This window comes from Galeopterus variegatus, unplaced genomic scaffold, assembly GCF_000696425.1.
Source record: "Galeopterus variegatus unplaced genomic scaffold, G_variegatus-3.0.2 Scaffold211, whole genome shotgun sequence".
NCBI lineage: Eukaryota > Metazoa > Chordata > Mammalia > Dermoptera > Cynocephalidae > Galeopterus > Galeopterus variegatus.
In genome coordinates this window covers 526,050-544,358 of record NW_007726322.1, presented here as the reverse complement: position 1 = coordinate 544,358, position 18,309 = coordinate 526,050, and the positions used below count along the sequence as shown (strand labels likewise).

Genomic DNA, 18,309 nt, shown 5'->3' with positions numbered 1-18,309 from the left:
TTTTTTTTTTTTTTTTTTTTTTTTTTGTCTTTTTGTCTTTTTCCGTGTCCGGCAACAGATCGCAACCCTCAGTGTTGCCCCCGTACCGGACCGGGGACCGGCAACGGGATCGCAACCCTCGGTGTTGCTCCCGCGCCTCGCTCAGCCAGTGAGCGGGAACCGGTCTGTATGTGGGATCCGAACCCTCGGCGGGAGCGCCGCCGCGCTTCCCAAGCGGCGCACTATCCAGTGCGCCACCGGGCTGGCCCCTTAAAGAATTTCAATTTCACTCTCAATATTCACAATAACTAGGTTAGTGTTTGCATATATCTATATACACATACACACATTTTTACATACATGCAAAGATAGCATATACATTACTTATTATTTCACTTTCACGTAGCATTATTTCATAACCTTCATAGATATTATTTTAATGGTTGTATTATATTCTATCACATAATGCTGGTATACCACAGGCTATTAAATCACTGCCCAATATTTTACTCGGATTATTTCCAGTTTTTTGGTATCATAAATAATGCTTCAATGAACTTCATGATTTTATTTGCTTTTATTGAGTTGCTTTGCACAGGATAAACATACAGGCACTGAATATGTGTAGCTTTGTGACTCTGGCTACATATAACTATCCAGTATTTAAAAAAGATACACCACACCCTTTCTTACTCTAGGAATCTTACTTTCCATGAACCCAGTAGTTTCAAAGCAAACTTGATAGCAATGCCTTTTATCATTTGATTTAAAAATACTTTGCCACTTTAAGAGCTATCAGCTGGCATCTTAGGGTAGTTTTAATTGCATGCCTTTAAATGGAGCATAAGCATCTTTCCATGTATTTGATAACTTTTGTATTTTTCCATTGTATGACGGGTTTATTAATGTTCTTTGCTTTTATTTCATAAGGCCTCTTTTATATTTTAGATATTTAAATCAACTATTTCATATAGAATTTTTATTCCTTCAGAGGAATGTCAGAGCTCTGGAAATGGTTTTCTAACTCCACTTGCCCATCTAGGATTAGTTGTACACAGCAAAGACCGTGAATGTACAGCAATATATTTGATTTACACAACAGAACATGGCCCTTAAAGTACTAAATTACTTTTGCTAGTCCTAAATTACTTTAAGACATCCTAGGTGTCTTATCTCATAAAAAGCCATAGACCACTTTTTCAACAATGGGGAAATTTGCGTATGACTATGTTGAGAAAAGAAATATATTTTTATAGTAACTTGGTGAACAAAACATTAAAGACCAATTCTGAATTCATTATCCCCAAACAAACTTTCTAAATGATTTCTGAAACCCAGATTGCTCAGAGGATCTGATCAATTATTGCCCAACAATACTGAGGAATCATATTATGCAATTTAGTAGAAGGATTCAGATAAATAGTATGTTTCCATTTTAATAATTGACTGGAAAGATTTAGAGACGACTTTGTGTCTCTACCTCTCCAAACACACACACCCTCCATGGATATGCAGACTCACCAGAGGAAGCTCTCAGTATTAACATTTTTGTCTTTATAAGTACAGCAGTCATAAAGTAAGATAAAAAAAGAAATAGCAGCATCTGTACTTTTACCACTTCACATTGTACTGCTTTGCTCTTGTCTATCAAGTACTTATTCTTCAGTTTTTTCTATTCATTCAAAATTAATAGCACCTTAGGCATTTGGTGATTGCCCTAGACTCTAACACACTTCTGATATAGTCTAAATTGAAACACGGCATTCTATAAATTCTCTAATATTAGGATGGATAGACATTTACTTGTGGATTACCAATCTGGTGGATTACCAATCTGGTGGATTATCTGCCATAAAAGTTTCCACTTGGCTGGCCAGTTAGCTCAGTTGGTTAGAGCATGGTGCTGATAATACCAAGGCCCAAAAAAAAAAAAAAAAAAAAAATGTTTCCACTTGGTTCAAATTCTGCTTTGGATTCAAAAGGGAACTCCTGATTTTCCTACCCTAGTGATCTCCCTCATTATCCTCATCCTGTACCCTCCTCCTCTCCCCAATTTGGGTGATGTATGCTTAGAGAATATGTACTGATTTTACTCACTGAATAAGGAATGAATATGCTACGTAAGACATATTTTTCACATCGTACTCTTTTCCCCTCTTCTTGTGTTTTCTCCTTTTGTGAAAATCACTTAGGGTTATTTGTGCAAGTTTATGAACTGAAAATTTCTAAATGATGAAAACTAAAATTAGAAGAAAAAAATACCTGTTTATCATGTGACATGAAATCATCTGTTTCCATAGTCCTGGTGTTATACAACTTTCCTGATAAATGAACTGAATATCTACAGCAGCGATGCAATCCACAAGCCTGGCAGGAACAGTTTTTAGCATCCTTTGAATGGATACTTAAATTAGAATAATTTTCTACCCGCTCCTGAAACAATTAAAAAATGTAATGACGTTTAAGAGATAAAAAATAAAAATAAAATAAGAGTCTAACCAAATTAAAATTGATCTAGGAATCACAATAGGAAGAAATATAAGAGCAGCACACATTGGTATTTCTTATTCTAATACTAAGCATACAGTAGGTGTTTGACAAGATATTTTTAAATTAAAGAAATAAATTTATAATCTTGGCTATTAAATGAAAAGAAACCAGACTAGGAAAAATAGTAGGTTCATATCTCTGATGAGTTACTCCTAAGTAGCATTCTTGATAGATTTTAATTTACTTGTTTTCCACCTTCTTATCTGTAGCTAGTGTTGATAAAGTATTAATTAAAAACAGGAAAGAGAATAAGGAGCAAAATTCAGGATAACATAAAAAAAAGATGAATTCATTTAGGCTAGTTAAAAGTTGAGAAAAAAATCACATACACTCTCCATTGTATGAATTGTATCACATATTCCACAGAATATTTGAGGAATAAATTAATCCTCCTATGGTTATCTGCTATATAGTCCTGTGAAAATAAACAAGTTGGAACTAGGATTGCTATATATCCAGTATTGATATAAACAGTCTAATAACTGAATTATTAATGAGTAAACAAACTGAGAAAACCCTTGGCATTCATAAATAAGCTTTATTAAGCTGTGAAGTTACTTGTGCCTGAGTATTTTTGTTTATGCTCCAGGTCTGTGCTAAACACCACCGTTCTAATTAGTAATGTAGGTTTAGGTTAGTTTAGGTCTTACCATAATATCTGAACTGCACATAATGAGCATATTAGCATGGTTACTAATCCACATTCCCATCCTCTATCAGCCTGATGGTAAGGAAGTATCCAATCTTTTTTACATTGTATGATTCAAAACAACATTGTTTTTTTTGTCTATCTTTCATATTTCTCATACTTTATGACACTTCATGACATGTCTCACTTACAGGCTGAAATTCAGACTGAACAGATGACTAACCACCTTCCCTGCCTACTTCTGTGGTACTCATGGAAGCACACAGTGAGATGAAACCTCTGAGATGAAAGCTCTACCAGCTTGGTTCCCCGAGTGACTACAATGAGCAGAGCACCCCTGATGTCTCACACTGGACATGTAAGTGAAAAAATAAAGTTGTTTGGTTAAGCTACTGAGATTTTGTTTGTTTGTCATGTTATTTTGTTATCTCATGTTATTTTGTTATAAGCATATTCTGACTAAGATCTTATGGAATCATCTATGTCTCTAAATTTTTCAGCTAATGTTTTTTGTATCTTACATTTATTATTTCAACATTGGGTTATCCAAATTCAGTATAACCTACCATAGTATGGTAAGGCATAATATGCCATAGAAGTATGGGTTTTGGAACCCAAAGTACCTTAGGTTTAAATACTGGCCTGTCAAATTACTACCTGTGGAAACTTACGTTACTCAATTCTTCTGAGTTACAGTTTCCTCAACTCTAAAAATGGAGGAAATAACAGTGCCTTCCTTGTGGGGTTACTTTGAAGATTAAATAATATACTTTACTTTGTAATATAAATTACTTGGCAAAAGTTAAATGAGCTATAAACAGATGCTATTTTTCTTCCTATTAAAGAAAACAATATTAATGCTGTGTTCTAAGAGCTGCGCTATACATTTTATCTTCAAAGTAAGTAAATATTTCCCTTCAAAGTAGGCATTATTTTCTATATCTGTGGAAGAAATGGGGGTTCAGAGAGGTTAAAAACTTATCCAAAGAAAAAAAAGACATATGCTGGCCCTATACTCAAGCCATCCTCCAACTTGAAGAATTCTAACTCTTTCTGTAACCCCACAACTGTCTCTTAAACCTAACCATACACAGATAATTTATCATCAGGTAACTAAAGGCTGAAGAGGCCTTGGATAAAACCAAATCTCCTGACATAACTAAGGTAGTTAATGATTTAAGTGCTAGAAGGATTTTAAGAAAAACTTCAATTATCTTTCCATTTTTCCTCTTGTTACTCATTAGAACATAGAATGTTAGAAGTAGGGGGGGAACCCTTAAAAAATCATATAGTATATCCTGTATTAGAGATGATAAATTAGAAACCTAGAGGATAATATGTAATCCAGTAAATCTTATAAATTAAAAAGATGCTTCCTCAAATTGGTAGAATTCCAAAATACTAAGGTAGAGAAGGATATCAAACACTGTCTAGGTCAGTCTTTCCCAAACAATGTCTTATGGAAATCAAGCATCCTAGGAGGTAATAACAGGCATTTCATGAAAAGGACCCTCACAGTAAAACATAAACTTGAAAAGCATTGCATTATATAGCCTCTTCTTGAAGATCTACAGTATAAATTCATATATTAATGCTCCTGAAGAGTCCGCCAGTAAAGAAACCAGTTTAAGTTAAACCCACTGTTTCTCAAACTTCTTTGGCTATGAAACTCTTTTCTGAAACAACAATTAACATCCTGTGAGACAATTTCCTTATTTTAAAAGATAGACTAAGCCCTAGAGGTATTCTAAAGTTATTCATCATTAGAACCACTCAATTATTGAATAGATATAGTTAGTGTGGATGATTGAAACAGTAATAGCCTTCAGAAGAGATGAGAAATAGTAAGCTGACTATTTAACAAGGAAAAATGTCAAAACCGTAGAAGATTATTCAGTCTGACTGGATATCGAAATCCTGAGAGGTCCACTACTCTCATTGCCCACCAGAGGTTAAAAACAAACAAACAAACAAACAAAAAACAGTTTACCTTGTATTGCTCTTTCCAACGACTTCTAGAAGTTAAATTCTCTAGACGAGGCTGAACAAAGCGGTTATCCAAATAATGAAGAGATGTCAACATGTCTTGTGCATATGATTTCTGCCTGGTGCCATCTGTTCAGGGGACCAACAATGAAAAAATTACACTGTCCATATGAAATATTTAAACAATTGAACATTTAAGAATCTCTTCCCATACTTTTAGAAAGAAAACTATGGGAAGATATTCCATACTTGGTTGGAGCATTTTAAATTAGAAAAAAAAAGTTAATGAAGTTAAAAAAAACTGCATTAGAGCATTAGGGAAAGAAAACAGAGACAAAGACTCTATAGTTCTCCTTGTAAAGTGCCAAACTTTAAGATTATTTTCTGATAACACAAAGAGTCAGATGGAAAAGCTTGCCAAATTATCTTTTTTATATTCTTATACAAAACTGCCATGGATTAACCACTGAATTCCAGAGACAGCTCAAAGTTCTGAGTAGGCTTTCCAGGCCCTCTACGATTTGCTCCATCCTACCCCTCCTACCCCTCCTACCCCATCCTACCCCTCATGCCAACCAATCACTCTCTTTTCCGGTCAAACCTTTTCCTCGAGTCCCTTTTCCTCACTCATTTCTGCCTTCCTGATTTGGCTTGTATTACATTCTCTGTTTATGCTAATCTATCCTAATCTATGAAGTTAAGATTTGTTTTCCCATCCTGTTTGAAATTTTCTTAATGAATCTAGCTAATAAATTTATTGTGCTTCTTTAAATCACTATGAATTCAAGCCTTACCATGGCTTACAAAGTTGTTCCGGACCCTGTCTACCCCTCTGAACTTATCTCTTCTCCCTCCCCACCATCTCATTCCACTCCAGCCACACATACCTTCTAGTTGTTTCCTGAACACACCAAACTTATTCTTTCCTAAGGGTCTCAGCACTTGCCGTGTCCTCTGTTAAATCCATGTATTACTTCCTCCCTCGCTTCATTCAAGTTTCTGTTTAAAAGTTACCTCTTGAGAGACTTTCTTTGACCAATCTAACGTATAACATAGACTTTACTTTCCCTTATCATTCTCTATCTCCGTACCCCTACTTTATTCTTTTTTTGAAGAACTAATCAAAAGTTGAAATCATATTATATTATGTTATATATTTGTTTAATAATTTATTGTCTGTCTCTCCCATCAGACTTTAAGCAACATAAAGGCAGGAATCTACTATGTCTTAGTCATTGTCCTATCCCAGCCCCCAAAATAGGCCTGGCACTTAGAAGACATTTAGTAAATATTTGTTCAATAATTGTGAATGAAATCTTATTTTGGCACATATTTACATACAGTCCATTAAATGCTAGATTCTGTGCTAGGTGCAAGGGATACATGTACTCAAGTATATATACAGTTCTTCCCACACTTTGGTAAGGGAGGAAAGCAAAAATACATTTTCAATACGATATGAAAAATGCATACACATGAGTACCACCATACTAAGGACAATGAGAGAGTAACAAGTATTACTTGTCACAGAGGAAATGTTTTACACTCACTTAGAAAATCTGGGATTAAAAAGAGATTATATTCTAAGAAGGAACAGCATAGACAAAGACAAAAAAGCATAAAATGGCATGTAACTTGTCGTGAAATTCAAAGAGCTCAGAGAAGCTGAGCCAGCACATGGGTTGAAGCACTCTGCTGTTTTATGAGTATGTCTTATATCCTCAAATTCACTGTGAACTGTTTAAGAGCAATGATCTGTCAAATACTTACCTTCCACACATCTCAAATAATAAACAGTAACAAGCTTTTTATACAAGTGGATTTTTGCTTGATCCCAGAGGGAATAATTAGAAGGCTTTAAGAAATGGTTCTCCTTGGTTTTGTTTAATATATATAGTTTTTTGTTGTTGTTGTTCTTTCAAACATATATTTCTTTTTATTAGGTTTGTTTTCAATGCAAATTAATTACATAAAATAGAAAATTACTATGAAGCAATACATAATTACATCAACCTGAAGTACAGTTCAAATCAGGTTTATAGCATTTAAAATTGAAGTAAAAATGAATGTGTATTAATACATCCAGTAACTTGATCTGTACTATTCAATTGTATCTGGGTTCATCTAACATGGGAAATATTTGATAAATATTATTCATACAGTATTTGAGTTAATATTAGAAACATTTTTTAATGACAACCACTAATATTGTACATTCCTAAAAACCTAAGCATTATTATGTGACCACGTAAACCAAAGACTTCCTGGAAGGTGTATATATATATATATATATGTATTTTTTATTATTGTAATATAGTTGTTTATACATACCTGTGGGGTACAGAGTTGAATATCATTACATGTGTGCAATATGTGATGCTCAAATCAGGATAATTGGTATAATCAACGTCATACAATGCAATCATTTTTTGTGGCCCTTTACCAAGTTCCCCCTCACCCCTTTCCACTCCCCCTTTCCCACCTCTGGTAACCTCAGTTTTTATTTATTTTTTAATTTATTTTAAAATTTAACATTTTTTTTTTTTTGGCAGCCGTCTGGTACAGGGATCCAAACTCTTGACCTCGGTGTTGACAACACTGCACATGAACCAACTGAGCTAAGCCCCTTACCTCAGTTTTAAAACCGAAAATGTTTAAAAATTGAAAAAATTAAAAAAACAAATTATTCTATTCATACTATTAACTTACCATACAATGTTCTCAGAAAAGATTCATCTAAAGCATTGATCAGAAGAGCCTTCACAACTCTTTCAAAGTGAGTACAGTGGTCACTAAAAGAATCTGAAATTAATTTTAAATAAATATTAGGATCTAGTAGACAAAACAATTCCTTTAATACAATAGGTTCCTTTCTTCAATGCTAAGAAATTAATACTATAAATATCAGAAGTAACTTGATCATTGTAATTTTATAGCTACCTCAGTGACTTGTCTAATCATTGTGCAAATCTCCATTTTCCAAATTAACTGGCTTTTAATCCAAAGTTTCTAGTTATTTCATATCTTCACTTCCCAAACTTATTAAGGAAAAATGGTTCAGGGAATATTAAGAGGTATGTTGTGAAAAAAATCAAAATCAGCTCCAGTGAGCCCAAGTTTAATTATCACCTTGATAAAGCGAGAAAGCAAGAGAGAAAACCTCCATAAATTGCTTATTATGTCTTATTCTGTAAAACATGTTACATATAAAATTGTACAGAAAATTGCTACCCTAGCCAGAATCCCAATGGCTATAAAAACTCCATTTCCCTTCCTGCTGCCCCAGATTTAGGATTTTCCACATCAATTTACAAAAGTTATGTTTTCCCTTTCCCATACCACATATATAAACCTGCTTTGCTACTAACCCAAGCTCATACATGAAATCATCTATTGCGACAGGCCAGGAAGTGATAAGAAAAGAGACCCATACTATTCCCATTACTTTTGGGTCAGGGTTTACTATGGCTGTAGAAATGTTCTCTATCAAACACAACCCTTTCCTTGATCCATATGGTCACTATAGAACATTTGCACCCGTGAAGATATATTAAGAATATGCTTAAGAATATTAAGAATATGGTCCAGATTTCATGTTCCTATCCCCTAGATAGACATTGTTATGCTTGGTAATTAGATTTTATATTATTATACTTCAGAACATAGAATTTAGATTTGAATGAAAAACTGGAGAAAATGAAATTCAAATCTCTCATCTTTAAATTAAGGAAATGACATTCTCAGTGATGAAATAACTTACCTAAGGTCACAGAACTAGATAGAGGCAGAACTAGGCTTAGAGCTCAGACCTCCTCCAGACGTTTTTTCAATGCTTTAATCCCTATATTGGATGGGCTTCTGTGAAATACCCTAGCAATGCTGCTTAAAACTTTCCTCCATGATCACTTAAAAAATTGGAAAAGAATAAAGGAGAAAATAAACAATATTTGTGTTTATGCATAACTTAATTTTTCTAAGATAATCAATTTTCCCATACCCAATCATTTGATGTCTAATCATTCTGTCGACTTCTATGCATCCTTTATCACATATTAATTTCACATATATGCTAGGATTTTGCTTCAGCACCATCTATCCTTCCTACTTCTCTGTCATTCTCATGCCAGTAATGCACTGTTTTACTTATTGTAATTTTGTGATAACTTTTTATATCTGGTAGGAAAAATTCTTCTAATTTAGTCTTTGTTTTCAAAATTTATTTATTTTCATATACTTGTTCTTCCAAGTGAACGTCAGGATTGTTTTACAAAGACAAACCAAAAAATTAATTTGTGAGGAAATAACTTCTTGTACTATGTACTTGTACATTACACTTCAGAAACATGCTTGTCTTGCCATTTATGTTCTCTATCAAACACAGTGAAGTTTTTCTATTCCTCAGTAAAGTTTACTTTTGTACCTATAAAGGCATGCTTTTCTTTTTTGAGATTAGGCCGAGAACCTTTATTTTGGTTGCCCGTGTAAATGGAGTCTTCCCTGGTTATATCTTCTAAGAGATTATTGCTAGTACACCAAAAAAACCATTGAGTTTTAAATATTTATTGAGTATGTGGTTGTTTTTCTGAGTTTTTTTTTTTTACTAATTTCAAAGTAGTCAGATTCTCTTGGATATTTGTGGGAGATGAGCTCACTGGGACACTATAGAGCTGAAGATGGATACTGTTAGGGATCTCTGGGTACTGTCTCTGCTTTCTTCCCCAACCTCGAAGAAGATATAGTCTTGCTAGTGCTAAGTTTATTTCAAGAAACAAGAGAATGTTTATAAATTTTCCCTTAGGTAGAAAGAAGCACATAGATTGTTGATGTAATTTTTTTCTGTAATGGATCTATAAGCTCAGTATAAGAGTCAAAGGCAGAACAAGAAATTTACTTCTTTTTCTACTCTAACTAAAGTCAACACAAATTGACTTTTTTTATCCTGCTCCCCCCAACCTTAAAGGGAAAAAAAGAACATGAGAAAAACTATGATACACCTATTCCTGCTCTGAAAATATTCATATCCCTTCTCTTAACTTCTGTATCCTTGGTGAAATGAGTCAGAAACTTATTGCTTATGTGTACATATATAAATATGTATCATATTATGTTCAAATAATGTCTTTTCTTTTTCTATATATTGCTTGTTTTGCTTTCATATTTTATTGCATTGTTCAAAACATCTACAATACAGTAGAAGATATTTTTGTCTTGCTCCTCATTTTAAAGTGAATGCTAGTGCTTCATTGTAAGTATGATGTTGACTCTTGGTTTAAAGTATTGACATGCAAAGGACAAATGCTCCTCCTGCTAATTTTTTAAAGCAAGGCATTGAATGTTATAAAATGTCATTTTAGAATCTCAAAAAATTGTATTTTTCTTTTTAATATGTTAATGTAACATATTAATATGGCTCCTAATATTAAATCATTTCTATAACTCTAAAAAGAATTGTTAGAGGTTTTTTCCTTTATTCTTATAATTAGAGAAATAGTTCTTTCATATGTCCATTTACAAAACTATGAGTATTTTCATTAATTTATGAGGAATGTGAGCCTCTAATATGCATAAATGAGTGTGTTATATATTATGAAATTAACTCAAGAATATTTTCTACTATACCTTTGAATTCACATCTTAATTTTTCCATCCAAAATATATGACTTTTAATACATCAAAATCATCTTTTACATATCTCACTAAAGTTATAAAATTTCTTCCTTTAGATTTCCATTTGTTCTGTACCCTCACTCCCCCTCCCAGGAATTTATGAAATAGGGTTTTCATTTCTAGTCCTTTATATATTATCTTCTCCCTCAGAACTGTTTTATTTTTCTTCCTTACACTTGAACTTTTCAGGTTTAATCCTATGTATCACTGATGAGATTTTCTATACTGTTAATTCTGTTCTCTACTGCTTTCAATATAAATTGTATTTCTGACTTCACATTTTTAATATTCTGGCAATTCTTTTTTAACTAGCCCCTTCATCTCAAATTGTTCTCTCCTTATGACTTCATATTTCTTTTTCATAGTTTGTGACGTAAATGCTTTATACAATTTTGTTTCCTTTAATGAATCATTTTTCACAGGCATTTTCTTGCTCTGAATCTACCTTTACTTTATGCTGCAATATGATTTCACTGGTACTTTTTACTTATCCTAGAACAAGGGGTAAAATCCTAAGATTTAATATTTAACATAAATGGTTTTTAAGTTGTTCTTGGGCCCCCTCTTTATTGTGTTGATAGAATGATTCTCTTTAATTGGTAGGTGGAGACTAAGTCGCTGTTCTCTTAGTCTAATTTACAGTAGTACAGCAAGGTACTAGTAGACTGAAATGTACTCTACTACTTGGTTCTCTCACTCTAAACATATGAGAGTACTAGAAAAATAATATAATCTTTAGTATCCAGAAATATGGAGGTTTTTTCATTTCACTATTTCCATATATTACAGCATGTGCACTATATAGATCTGGTATGCAGTGGACCACTGCTAGTCTGTCCCTCTATTTTCTACCCTATCTTTTCTAGGAGTTGCAGACTCAGAATAAATTTAAAGAGATACTAATAGGGATTGATGAGAAGGGAAAAAGACTGTTTTCAATTGCTTCAACCATGTAGCAAGGGGGAAACCACCCTGTTTTGAGGTGGTGTAGATGCACCTCTCAGAACTGAGTGGCAGATAGTAAAGAAATGACAAAATGTCTTCCTACAGTTCAAACTGCTCAGTTCAAAAAGGCAAAATTGCATATACCACTGACTGTGATTCCCAACTGAACACTGAGTTTAGAGCTAGGGGATGTTTCTCCCAAATTCTGATAATATGTTAGATATAAGTGGTTGCCAGTGTTCTTATAGAGGATGGCAAAAGAAGAAATCTGGGAATACTATCCTAATCACAACTTAACCCTGCCCATAAAGTGGTGTTCATTATTTACCATATAGGTCATTGCTTTAATGAGAAAATACATTTTGATTTTCAAATATAAAAATTAACTTATAGCAACTTTTAGAACATAATAACTCGGCAAATTGAAAATTGCCTACATTAAATTTTATTTATTATATTGCCATATGGTATAATATTTGTACATATTAAAAACATTAACTAAATCATAAATTCTCTCTCTAAAATATGTAATTGCTCTCTCTGATGTTTTTAAAAATCCAGTCATGTTCAACATTTCTCTGATTCTTGAACTACAAAACTCAGTCTTCAGCCGATATGCTTATCTTAATTATCCATTCAACTAACAATAAGTTCCTATAATGTCACAAACTCTAATAGGTACTAGGAATACAAAGAAAAGGGAAGTTGGTCAACCAGATTTTTGCCCTTTTTTTGGAAGTGGGGGCACCCATTTGACATAATTTATTGAGCTTTACTTTTTTATATATCATAAAATCCACTCCTTTTGGTGTGCAGTTCTATGGCCAATGTATAAAATGATGTAGCCACCAACACAACAGTTGTATCACTAGCCAAAAATTGGGCCCTTATGCTCAGGAGAAATCTTGGCTAGAGATGAAAATTTGGGGATTTTTGCCTATAAATTGGGCTGAAATAATGGGAAAAAGACTGCCCAAAGCACAGGCAAAATAAAGGTCATTGAGAACAGAAACCCTGGAAACATAAAAATTTATATAATAAATGAAAAAAGAGGAAAGCCATACTAGAAAGGGAAGGGCAGAAGAGAGTCATACCACAGAAGGTAAAAAAGAAGAGAGTTCTGAAAGTGAGTGGTCGATAGTAGCAACGGACATAGCAATACCCAGTTAATAAAAGAACTGCAGAGAATTTAGCATATAGGAGGTTATCAATGACTAGCAAAAGCAACTTCAATTGATTGATGGAAGCAAGAGACTGCATATAGTGCTTCGTAGCGATACTGGGAAACAGGAACAAAAAGATAAGATTCAGAATAGTGGCCAATGGAACTTGCTAACTCAAGGGAGGAAAGGCATAATAAACGTGGCTACGAGTTGAGGAAAGGCAGTCTGTAAAGACAAAACCATCAAATATAAAGAGAAGCAAGTAGATAATAGAGCAAGAAGGAGAAGTCGTAATTAAGGAGAAGTTGTAATTAAGAATATATTGCATAAAAAATGAGATACATCTTCCCCTGAAGTAGAAATGCTCAGTATTAAAAGTAAGCTTAGAGTTCCTTGGTATTTATGCAGATTAGCTGAAAACTTATGTTCATAGAAAAACCTGCACATGGATGTTGATAGCAATTTTATTCATAATTGCCAAAACGTGGAGGGAACCAAGATGTCTTTCAATAGGTAAATGGATAAACAAACTTTGTTACATCCATGCGATGGAATATTATTCAGTCAGAAAAATAAATGAGTTATCAAGCTATGTTCAGACATGGAGGAAACTTAAATGCATATTGTTAAGCGAAAGAAGCCAATCTGAAAAGTTAACATGCTGAGTGATTCCAACTATATGACATTCTGGCAAATGTCAAAGGCAAAGGCAAAACTATGGACATAGTAAAAAGATAGTGGTTGCCAGGGGTTCAGGGGAGGGATGAAAGGAGAGATGAACAGAGCACAGGGGACTTTTGGACAGTGAAACTACTCTGTATGATACTATAATGGTGGATACATGTCATTCATTATACCCTTGTCAAAACCCATAGAAGGTACAACACAAACAATAAGCCCTAATGTGAAATATGAGCTAAAGTAAATAACAGTGTATCCATATTGGTTCATCAATTATAACACAGGACCAAACTAATGCAAGGGGTTAATAACAGGGGAAACTGTATATGTGAGGGAGTATATGGGAACTCTCTGTACTTTCCACTCAGTATTTCTGTAAATCCATAATTTCCCTTTAAAAAAAATAAGCACAGAGGTTTAGGATAGAGAAGGAACTTGAAGTAGTTCCTACGTGCTGGACTTTTATCTCCATTAATTAGCAGGAGTGGGTACGAGTAGGTTATCTCTCAGCAAAAGTTCTACCACATTCTAGATATATAACCCAGAATGATGGGATACATCCTGAGTATCCCTTTGATTCAAATGTCCACATGGCAGGTGAACCAGCGCCTTTTGATATAAGGAAAATATTAACATGCAGCATATAGATGCCTGTTACCAGTACCTCCATAAATGCTAAATTTCTTGAAATTTGATTCCTACCTCAATCTAGTATTTTACTATAAATTGTAAGATCTAAAACAAACCATATTGCAGTTAATTTTAGTAAATATGGAATTTTATAAAATAATATTTGAGGAGAGGCCCGAGACCCACAGCAACCATGCGCCCTGAGGCACCAGCGTGACCAAGCAGGTGGGTGTCGCTGCCATTGGACCCCCACTCCCAATCCGAATGAGTGGGTGCCGACCAGAGAGGCCTGAACCTTCCACCCACAGGCACTGAGGCAGCCGTGCCAAATTGGCAGTCCTGGCAGGATCCTAGCCAGACAATAGTGTTGAACCAATGGAACGTGAAATCCCTTGCGACAATAACTAAACACCAAAGATACCAGAAATATAAAAAATCAAGAAAGTACACCACCAAAGGGTAATAACTCTCAAGCTCTAGATCCTATAGAACAAATATACAAATGAAATGTCTGACAAGGAATTTCACGTGATAATTCTAAGGGAACTAAATGAGATACAAGAAAACTCAGCTAGAAAACATGATGAAACAAGGAAAAGTATACAGGACCCGATAGAAGAAATGTACAAGGAAATCAATGCCCTGAAAAAGAATGTAGCAGAGCTTGCCATGCTGAAGAATTCATTCAACAAAATAAAAAACACAACAGAGAGTTTAACCAGCAGGCTTGCAGAAGCAGATGAGAGAACTTCTGACCTTGAAGATGGGCTGTTTGAAATAACACAGGGAGACAAAAAAAAAAAAAGAAAAAAAGAAAAAAAATTAAAAACATTGAAGAAAATCTAAGAGAGATATCAGACAACCGTAAGCACTCAAATATCTGAGTCATGGGTATTCCAGAAGGGGAGGAAAAAGGAGATTGCATTGAAAACATATTCAACAAAATACTGGCAGAAAACTTCCAAGGTATAGGAAAAGACACAGATCTTCAGATTCAGGAAGCTCAAAGATCCCCAAATGTATTCAACCTAAAAAGGTCTTCTCCAAGACACGTTATAGTCAAATTGGCAAAACTCAAAGACAAAGAGAGAATCTTAAGAGCTGCAAGAGAGAAGCATCAAATCACCTATAAGGGAGCCCCAATCAGACTAACATCAGACTTTTCATCACAAACCTTAAAAGCCAGAAAGGAATGGGATGATATATTCAAAATAATAAAAGACAGAGATTGCCAGCCAAGAATACTTTGCCCTGCAAGGCTATCCTTCTAAAATGAAGGGCAAATAGTATATCTCTCAGACAAACAAAAACTGCAGGAGTTCACTACCACACAACCACCCTTACAAGAAATTCTCAAGGGAGGACTGGGTTTGGTACCTGAAAAATAACTACCACTGCCATAAAAACTCAAGAAAAATCAAAACCCATTAGTAAAATAAAAATGCTAACAATGAAGAGAAAAAAAAAGTTTTTCTACAACCCAAGAATCCAACAAATACAGAAGACAAACAGTAAATAAGAAAGAAAGGAACAAAAGACACTTAAGACATCCAAACAAAAATCAATAAAATGCTAGTAGTAAATCAACACTTTTCAATAACAACTCTTAATGTAAAAGGATTAAATTCCTCAATCAAAAGACACAGACTGGCTGCCTAGATTAAAAAGGAGGACCCAACTATATGCTGCCTTCAAGAGACTCACCTCACCTATAAAGACATATAAACTGAGAGTGAAAGGATGGAAAAAGATATACCATGCAAACAGTAATGAAAAACAAGCCTGAGTAGCTATACTTATATCTGATAAAATAGACTTTACACTAAAAACCATAAAAAGAGATAAAGAGGGCCACTACATAATGATAAAAGGACTCATCCATCAAGAAGACATAAAAATCATAAATATAGGGCCGGCCCGGTGGCGCACTGGAGTGTGCGCTGCTTGGGAGTGCGGCGGCGCTCCTGCCGAGGGTTCGGATCCCATGTGGAGACCGGTTCCCGCTCACTGGCTGAGCGCGGTGCGGACGCAGCACTGAGGGTTGCGATTCCGTTGCCGGTCCCCGGTGCGGGCGCGACACCGAGGGCTGTGATCCCGTTACCGGTCAGTAAAAAAGACAAAAAGGAAAAAAAAATCATAAATATATACACACCCAATGTTGGAGCAGCCAGATTTATAAAGCAAACTCTATTAGACCAAAAAAAGGAGATAGACACTAATACCATAATAGCAGGGGACCTGAACACCTCACTATCAATCTAGGCAAAGTATCAGCAGAGACACACATGATCTAAAGAACACTGTAGACTAACTGGACTTGGCAGATATCTACAGAACATTCCATCCAACAACCTCAGAATATTCATTCTTCTCATCAGCACATGGATCATTCTCCAGGATAGATCACGTTAGGTCACAAATCAAGTCTCAACAAATTCAAAAAAATTGGAATCATCCCATGTATTTTTTCAGACCACAAAGGATTAAAATTAGAAATCAATAACAAACAAAATTCTGGAAACTATACAAACACATGGAAATTAAACAGCATTCTACTTAATGACATATGGGTGCAAGAAGAAATTAAACAGGAAATCAAAAAATTTATTGAAACTAATGAAAATAATGATACATCATACCAAAACCTCTGGGATACTGCAAAAGCAGTACTAAGGAGAAAATTTATCACATTAAATACCTACTTCAGAAGAATGGAAAGATGGCAAGTGAACAACCTAACATTTCACCTTAAAGAACTAGAGAAACAAGAACAATCCAAACTCAAAGTTAGCAGATGGAAAGAAATCATTAAGATCAGAGCAAAACTTAATTAAATTGAAACCCAAAAAACAATACAAAAGATCAACAAATCAAAATGTTGGTTTTTAAAAAAAATAAATAAAATTGACAAACCATTAGCATGGCTAACTAAAAAAAGAAGAGAGAAGATCCAAATAACATAAATTAGAAATGAAAATGGTGAGAGAGAGAAGATCCAAATAACAAAAATTAGAAATGAAAAAGGTGATATTACAACTGATACCTCAGAAATACAAGCAATCCTTAGAGACTACTGTAAACAAATATATGCCAACAAATTTGAAAATCTGGAGGAAATGGATAAATTTCTGGACACACACAAACTACCAAAACTGAGCCAAGAACATATAGAATATCAGAACAGACCAATAACAATAAAAGAGATTGAAGCTGTTATCAGAAGGCTCCCAACTAAGAAAAGCCCAGGACCGGATGGGTTCACAGCAGAATTCTACCAAACATTCAAAGAGGAATTGACACCAATTCTCTACAAACTATTCCAAAAGATAGAAACAGACGCAGTTCTTCCAAACTCATTCTAGGAAGCAAACATCACCCTGATATCAAAATCAGATAAAGATGTAACAAAAAAAGAAAAGTACAGGCCAATATCCTTGATGAATATAGATGCAAAAAATCCTCAGTAAAATACTAGGTACCAGAATACAGCAACACATGTGCAAAATTATACACCATGATCAAGTGGGATTCATCCCAGGGATGCAAGGTTGGTTCAACATATGCAAATCAGAAAATGTGATACACCATATCGATAAAACCAAACACAAGAACCACACGATCATCTCTATAGATGCTGAAAAAAGATTTGACAAAATTCAACACTCGTTCATGATAAAGACGCCCTACAAGTTAGGTCTAGATGGAACGCATCTCAACATAATTGAAGCCATATATGATAAACCCACTGCCAATATCATCCTGAATGGGGAAAAGCTGAAAACTTTCCCCTTAAGAACAGGAACTAGACAAGGATTCCCACTCTCACCACTCCTGTTCAACATAGTGTTGGAAGTAGTAGCCAGAGCAATCAGAGAAGAGAAGGAAATAGAGGGCAACGAGATTGGAAAAGATGAAGTCAAACTGTCCCTGTTTGCAGATGACATGATCATATATACCAAACAGCCTAAAGCTGCTACAAAAAAACTCTTGGAGTTGATAAATGATTTCAGCAAAGTTGAAGGATACAAAATCAACACACAAAAATCAATAGCATTTCTA

General features: G+C 34.5%; 1 protein-coding gene across 3 annotated transcripts in view; it reads right to left on the bottom strand.

Moving 5' to 3' along the window:
* Positions 1 to 18,309, bottom strand: part of CCDC82 (coiled-coil domain containing 82) — a 36,843-nt gene that overhangs the window by 8,854 nt on the left and 9,680 nt on the right. For 2 of the 3 annotated variants that reach the window (XM_008565889.1, XM_008565891.1), the window contains exons 5-7: positions 7,874 to 7,966; positions 5,169 to 5,293; positions 2,242 to 2,412 (exon numbers count right to left, since the gene is read on the bottom strand). In XM_008565889.1, the coding sequence (XP_008564111.1) occupies positions 2,242 to 2,412; positions 5,169 to 5,293; positions 7,874 to 7,966 (389 nt within the window). The remainder of the gene's footprint in view (positions 1 to 2,241; positions 2,413 to 5,168; positions 5,294 to 7,873; positions 7,967 to 18,309) is intronic. The other variant, XM_008565890.1, reaches the window with a different exon arrangement.